The following is an 8,041-nucleotide window of genomic DNA, read 5'->3' as shown; positions in this document are numbered from 1 at the left end:
CTAAAAACCTTACGCTAACTGGAGCGCTAATGAGAGAGAAGCGCTCCAGTTAGCGTAAGGTTTTTCGCCTTCGAGAGCTAACTATGGCCATCGAGGACTACGAAGCGTCCCGTGGGTGTTTTTAGCATGATAAAAAGTAAAGTAAATGTCCGTCGAGCCATAAGCAATTTACTCTGAGCAGCTAATCGGATGCTCCGGATCTAGCTTCAGTATCTACACACATAGACAGTGAGGTCTATGTGGCCTCTTGGCCAATCGGAGGCCAGGATGATGCTCGGTAAGCCAATAGCAGAGCAGCTATGAGTATGTTGAGCCCAGGAAACTCGCAGCTGTGACCGAAATAAACATCGTTCACTATGTAAACCAGTGTGGTGGTTACTGTTGCCTTTTTTCGAACGAAGCAGGAGAGGTCGCTGTTGGATAAGACTTCGTTGTAGTGAATGTCTTCGCGAGGCTGGAGCAGACAAAATGATTTCGTATAACGCAACAGGGGGTTTTTCGTCGTATGGGGGGCAGGAGAATGGGAATTGTGTTAATGCATGAAGATTTTTTCACATAAGGGGGTATTTTCGCCCATGCAGGTTTCGTTCTAGAGGAGTTTCACTGTAGAAAAGTACAAAGTCAGCTTGCTCCTTTGTTGGTTTCTAAATACCATGTCTGCGCCTCTCTGAGGCATGCCCTGCTACATTGCTATTCCTTTGTGTTTTTCCAGAACTAAATAAACACAAGACGCTCTCAGCTTCCGACTGGCAGGGTGTAATGTCTCGACTTGGTTGAATCATGAAACCCGTCCTCTTTTTGCTCGAACTTATTTAACCAGTGACAAAATAGCAAGCAAATAACAGCAGGAAAAGTGGGAACATTTTAGTCCAAGTGAGGTGTTTAAAGGTAAATCTGTGACATTCAAATGGTGAATTGTTTGGGAGGATCATAAGAATGTCTTGGCAAAGCTGAACAAACAGCTTTATCAGAGAGCGTGGCCATTTATTTGATTTTCCTTGGTGCTAGAGCGTACGTAGACGGTCCACCCAAACAACTGCTGAAGATGAGGATTCATCTTGAGATCAAAGACTTTTGCTCAAAAAAAAAAAAAAAAAAGTTGTATTCCCATTCGGCTATTCTCTAAACTTCCACCCAATATTCGTAATATTGACTCTCTTCCCACATTCAAAACCCAGCTCAGAACCCACCTATTCAGACTTGCATATTCACCTTAAATCTTTCTCTTCTTTTATTTATAATTTTATCTGTGGTTTTGTTATTTGCTCTTGGTTGTAAAGTGTCCTTGAGTGCTGTGAAAGGCGCTTACAAATAAAATGTGTTATTATTATTCTTCATTTCACACTTTATTTTCATAGATACACCTCAAATCTATCTCATACAGCAGGGGTGTCCAACCCGCGGCTCGCGAGCCACATGCGGCTCTTTGGCTGGTTCAATGCGGCTCCCGGGCTTTCACACGACAAGCGTCGAAAACGCCTCGGCAGTGGCGATGCCATTCAAAAAAGGCGCGAACTACACAGAACGTACGACGTCAGCCTATCATCGCACCGTTACTTGATTGACATAGAGGGCAACCAATCAGATGACTGCATCACCACTCATGCGCAAACAACGGTGCTACACGCTAAGCTAGTCAGCGAATTACCTCTGATTTTAAGGCAGGGGTGCCCAATACGTCGATCAGAACCGGGAGCCAGCGAACTGGTCCCAAGTTGACTGCAAGGGGTGGGAGGAGGAAATGGGTGGGGAAAAAAAAAAAGATTTGTTTGTTTGTATCTTTAGCTTTCATTCATTTTCGGCACGTTCCGACTGTTGCTCATGTGGTGTGCGTGCATATGTGCGCGAGTGCACTGGTGGGCACCCGCGTGTGTGTGTGTGTGTGTGTGTGCGTGTGTGTGTATGTGTGTGTGTGTGTGTGCGTGTGTGTGTATGTGTGTGTGTGTGTGTGCGTGTGTGTGTATGTGTGTGTGTGTGTGTGCGTGTGTGTGTATGTGTGTGTGTGTGTGTGCGTGTGTGTGTATGTGTGTGTGTGTGTGTGCGTGTGTGTGTATGTGTGTGTGTGTGTGTGCGTGTGTGTGTATGTGTGTGTGTGTGTGTGCGTGTGTGTGTGCGTGCGCGGGGAGGGGTATGGTGGGGCTCTGTGCAGTAACAGTAAAAAAATTGGCTCTTCGTCTCCGACTGGTTGGCCACCCCTGTCATACAGGCTTCCAGTGTACTGCTTCCACCAAAAGTTAAAAAGATATGCTCTGCGTTTAAATCCCTGCTCTTCTTCTTTGTGCGTGTGTGTGTGTGTGTGTGTGTGTGTGTGTGTGTGTGTGTGTGTGTGTGTGTGTCAGTGTGTGTGTCAGCCATACTTGGACATGTCAAAAAGCTTATGTTTTTATTCTAGTTAATTGACCAAAAAGGTGATGTTACCTTCTAATATTTTGAAAATGAAATAGATTTAGTTTTTTTCCATTTGAAATTAAACTGACATCAAAAGTGATTTCCTTGCTCTGACATCCTTGACAATAGCAACATGAATAAATGACAAAAGCTCCTGTTTTTTGTATTTTGCCTCTCTTTCGGATGCAGTGCTGCGGGTAACGCATTACTTTTGCAACACGTTACAGTAATATATTACGTAAAGGCGGTTCACAAAGTCATATAATGCGTTACGCAAAATTATTACTCGGAGTGGGACATTGTTTTTCAACTGATGCGACATATATCGATACGTATTGTACAAATTGTTTTGAGAAGAACACCGTTTTGCAAGTGTTCTATTCTCATCTCAAGAATGTACCAAAGCAACTGAGAAAAACTGTAATCAAAGATAATGCTTGTCCACCATTGAGTTGAAACATTTAACATTACACCCTACACTATAAGGTTAAGATCCTTGTTACAAGTTACCTTTACCAGCTATGGTTGCAAATTTCATATTTACCTCTTAGAATGTTGAAATCATGAATAAAAAAAATAATCATTGATTGAAAAAAAAAAGCAACTAAAAGGTAATAACAAACTTATTACTCTACACAGATGTTTATATTGTCAAAAAACTTATTATTTTCAATTGCAAGTTACTGAAATATATTTCCTTTTGGAAGTAACTGGTTGTATAGCAGTCACCCTGTAGCAACAATCTAACCTGACACTACCACACTCATCACCATCTCAATATTTTATGGAGCGAGTTGCGCTGAAATCTACTGGGCTGAGGATATTAGACTCTAATGTATTCACGCCTATCTCTTGTGGCTGGATTCATATGTGTTGGAAAAGAACTACATCTGAAATTGTGATTTTAGTCTATACTACTCTCATCTATTTTTATCCGCACGGTGGATTTTGTAGCACTGAGATGACATCAGCACCATTCTCCATTTCCATGTTGAATCATTCATACAGTGCAGGGTCCAGGAATAATCTCCACCTAAAAAAATGTGCCTTGCACAGAGCAGCCAGTCTTATGGTCATTGGACCAGTACAGAATAGACATTTGACATTTTCATTGACAAGGACCTGGTGACCTTTTTTCTCGAAGACATTTAAATGTGGTATTTGCCCCACAAGTCAGACGCGGAGGCTGATCCCGCTGAGATGATTTTATCTCGCGATCTTTCTCCACGGGAGGCCCACTTGTATTTACCATTGGTGATGATTAAAATGCTAAAATCTATCAGCAACACGCACACAAGCAATTAAATGGCATGTAAAGCACTTTGAATCGAAAATCTTGGTATGTAGTACCTGATAACTAATGATAAACTGATTTGAGGGTGTTAGAAGCCATTTTATACATACAGTGGGACCTCTACTTTCGAACGTCTCTTCATACGAAATTTTCTAGTTCCGAAACATCTCAAAAGGAAAATATTGCCTCTTGTTACGAAAGAAAATTCAAGATACGAAAGGTAAAAATACAGAATGAGCTGATACTTGCAGCTCCGAGTTTCCTGAATGCAACACACTTAGAGCTGCTCTGCTATTGGCTATTACCGAGCATCATCTTGGCATCCCATTGGCTAAGAGGGACCTCTACCGTATGTTTCTATGTGTGTAGATAGATCTGTGTCGATGCAGCGTCCTCATCATTCGACCCTTGGGCCATGAGGTGTTCCAATATTTTTACGTAATTGTGATTCACCCAGAAAAAGTGTTCACCAGTCGGGCGATCTCTCACTATCTGATGTTTGCCTTGCACATTTTCGAAGGATTGTTAAAAGCTGACAAAAGCAAACGTCCTTGGATCACTTCTTTACAAAACGCCAGCAAAAACCACTCTGAGAGAGAACATGAACTAAAGAGGGGAAAAAATGATGAGGACGCAGTTAAAAGTTAAATGACCATCATTTGTATTCTTTACTCTATTGTTTGTTTTTTACATTATGCACAACTCAAGTCAAGTACAACTTTATTGTCAAATGTGCTGTATGTGTGACATACAGCACAGATGAAATTTCCTCCCTCTTAAACAGACAACAAGAGGAGCCGCTGCGGGTGCCCGCGCCGCCAACTCGTATTTATTGTGCAATAATTAATTGGAACATGTATTTGTTACAGATTTTGATACATTTTTATGCTTTAGGAAACATTTATGTCTGAATTTATGGGGGAGGGGCTTGGAATGAATTAGGGAATTTACATGGAAAACATGTCTCTACTTACATTTTCTAGTTGAGAAATTTCTTCCCGAACCAATTAATTTTGTACGAAGAAGTGTGTGTGTGTGTGTGTGTGTGTGTGTGTGTGTGTGTGTGTGTGTGTGTGTGTGGATAAAGGCAATACAATAATTCATTTTTGACACAATTACGGCATTTCTAAGAGTAAGTCATTACCATGTAAACAACACAAGCATACATCTTCCCAAAGGACCTCGATAGCTGAACGATGACATGCACATTAAAATACACTTAGCTGGATTGGCCTATAAAATTATTGTTATTCGGATAATATACAGTATGTGACCCTTACAATACCCCAAATTATTTATGGCCCTAACTTGTGTCTAGTGAGGAGACAGAGAAAAACCTCAGTCACTGACAAACACGTGTTAGCGATATGTATGCAAGGAGAGAGTATTTAAAAATGGGACATGAGAAAGACTATAAATGTGATATATCACATCTGATTAAGAAGTGCAAATTCAGTCAAGAGAAATCTTACCCACATAAGAGTAAGAGCACCCAACTTGATAAGGTCAAAACAATTTCCCACTTACCGTCACGGCTCAGTCAGTTCCAAAACCTATTTCACTTGTCTCTATATTTCTCACAGTGGAATCTCACAAGACTCTCAGAAGTGCCCTGGCATTTAAGACAGTTTGGTTTCATGTTATTCCCGCTACCTTTGCTGACTCAGTCACTGTGGAGAAAACATTTTTATTTCCCTTCAAGTGTTGGTACTGGTGATCTCAAACGAGTATATCAATCTCCTAAAGGTCACAGGAAGTAGAAAAGACGTTGCCATCGACTCTCCGGGTTTCTGAGTCTAATCTTGATGAATCACGCGAGACACTTGATTCAAATCTGCTGCGCTCAGGGGGAGTATTTGCTTCTCGTCTTTCAGGAGAGAGGGAAAGAAGAGTGTCCGTCATACCTCTGCCACAGGCACTCCCTCCGGAGGGCGACAGTGCAGAACGATCATCCCATTGATTGGCACTTCCTTCCCCTGGGGGTCCTGCTCAAAGTTTTTTCTTAGGTCTGTGTGGGGAGATAAGAGGCAACTGTCAAGTGTCAAGTGTGACGGTCATTTTTGCATCATCCGGTCACCTCAAAATGGCCGCCATGCCCCTGTGTGCCATGACCTTCAAAACCCACTCGACTATGGCCCTGTGCTCGATGATCTCTTTACAAGGGGGTTTCAAGGACATAACTGGATAGCAGCTTATGAAGAGTGCACTGGGCAATCAAAACAATCGCACAATAGACGGATTTTGTTTGGAGACAAAAAAAAAAACATTGCTGCAATCCGGTAAGAAACATCAGTGTGGGAGTCAAAATGTGGCTTTCAGCACTAAATGACTTTTGAAAAAGTTTCACACAGATCACAAGCAGTTCTTTGCATACAAGAGCTGGAAAGAAGTAAAAAAAATATATAAAAATTATAATTATCATAAATGTTTTTTTCATTTATCTTTAATTGCACGTTTTTAGAGAATGCACGTCAGTTTCTTTTTAAATATGATTCGGATGACTGCGAGGAAAAAAAAGACATTAAAAAAATGTCAAGACAACAATTCAACTATTTACTTTGTTTTCAGACGTATAAAATCTCCCTGTAATTTCTTTTGGAAACCTTTAGTCAACCATGGCCATTTCGTAAATTTGTAGTTTGCTGATTTATTTCTCTAATTGGACAGCGTTTATTATAAAATGTTGTTAATAAGGTCAAAGGGGTATCATAAGCACTGTTCACGTCATATTCAATTCTGTGCCTTCCATTCATTATTGAAAGTGGAAATCCATTCATTTGTTCTTACCCATCTATATTGTTTTCTCATACCTACATTGCTCCTCTGGGAGCTATGAAGCACTGTAAATATTGGTAAGTGGTCACTAATGTCATTTAACTTTCATTTTTAATTACATTGGTGAATATGTTATCAATTGGCGTGGTGCTAGGAGATGTTTAGTTGGTTTACTGATTGCAGGAAAAACAAATACAGCTGTGCATTGACTTGCTGACATCCACATACAGTAAGTCTTTTGATTGCTGGATTTCATGAAGTCAATCCTGAAATCCCTACATAGAAACACTTTTTTTTTTACCTAATGTACAAAACATGACTTGCATGCATTCCCTAAAATGATCAAGAACCTACTTGAACCAGTGCTCTATATATGCAGCCACTTATAAAATGTGTCATATTTTCCAAGAACAGCTATATTATGATACATGGAAGAAGATTCCCAACCATCTCTGTCATAACTTCCACTATCTTTAATTCCAAGGTATTGTCAACATAGAGAGTGTTGGGGGAAGAGCGGCCTTTCTCTTCCTCGCGTGTTCGTTGAATTTCGGATGATGAGGATGTTGGTTAACCAAATAAAGGCTGGAGGCGATGAACAGTTCCTTCGAAGGGTTTTAATTTATTTTCTGCAGTTTACGAATCGATTCGGGCTCCTGAGGGGTCCAGATTTGAATCAGGAAGCGTAGAAGAAACACATTCATGAGATTATATAGAGACAATATGATAATGAGAGGCGGTTAGCTGTGCATACATCCTGAGATAAGAGGTCTTCCCAGGGGGGCTTAACAGCGATCAGGGACCGACCCAAGGTGCGGGGGAACAACGGAAGAGACACTTGGGGGGCCGTTAATCAACCAAGGAGGAAGAAGATAAACTTTAACACCACATATGTTGTTTTAAGTGTGCAAACAAATGTTCACGAAAGAGACTGAGATCAATAGTACTCATAGCAAAGCGCAGTCCCTCAATAGCTGCAACACAGATACTTGAGATAACAGTTCCTCTTTTGATGTTGACATGTCCTCTGGAGGGGTCATAAAAGTAGTGGGGGTGAGGGGGTACCAAAGGTGATTGTAATCACAGTAAGCAGGAAATACCTTCAACAGCATTCTACATTGTTTCTTTCAAATCCAGCTAACAGAGAGGAATCATATCTTAACAAGAGCCACAACTCAAACAGTTTTGTTTAGTTGGTTGTTATATGAAAGTTTCTGCTGCATTTGGACAGCAGACAACTGCTCCAAAAAACTCCAGCAAATTCCCCCGTCATCTCCCTCCTCGGCTGTCAGCAACTTCTTGGGCTCCATGGTGTGTCCAGAAAATGCAGCAAGCACAGTGCTTGGGAAAGTTGGTGGGATCCGGGTTCACGAGAGACAGTTCCTCAATGAGTCACAGCCTGCCGTTTTGAAAACACAGACTACTCTGTTGCGAGTTCAACTCCACAAAACGCTGACATGTAGGCACATGATATTGAGCGATCAAATCTGATCTCTGACGAGAAAATTTAGGAACAATTTGTTGAGCAGTGTTCAATGTCAATAGTCCAAGATCCAAAAATCCAATTTCCAGTTTCAAGTTTTA

At 41.1% G+C, this 8,041-nt stretch overlaps 1 protein-coding gene across 2 annotated transcripts in view; it reads right to left on the bottom strand.

The window, feature by feature from the left end:
- Positions 1 to 8,041, bottom strand: part of unc5db (unc-5 netrin receptor Db) — a 253,730-nt gene that overhangs the window by 99,423 nt on the left and 146,266 nt on the right. For both annotated transcript variants that reach the window (XM_019885253.1, XM_019885254.1), the window contains exon 4: positions 5,587 to 5,690. In XM_019885253.1, the coding sequence (XP_019740812.1) occupies positions 5,587 to 5,690 (104 nt within the window). The remainder of the gene's footprint in view (positions 1 to 5,586; positions 5,691 to 8,041) is intronic.

This window comes from Hippocampus comes, unplaced genomic scaffold (assembly GCF_001891065.2).
Source record: "Hippocampus comes isolate QL1 unplaced genomic scaffold, H_comes_QL1_v1.1 scaffold45, whole genome shotgun sequence".
Taxonomy (NCBI): Eukaryota; Metazoa; Chordata; class Actinopteri; order Syngnathiformes; family Syngnathidae; genus Hippocampus; species Hippocampus comes.
This window is presented reverse-complemented; position numbering and strand designations above follow the sequence as displayed.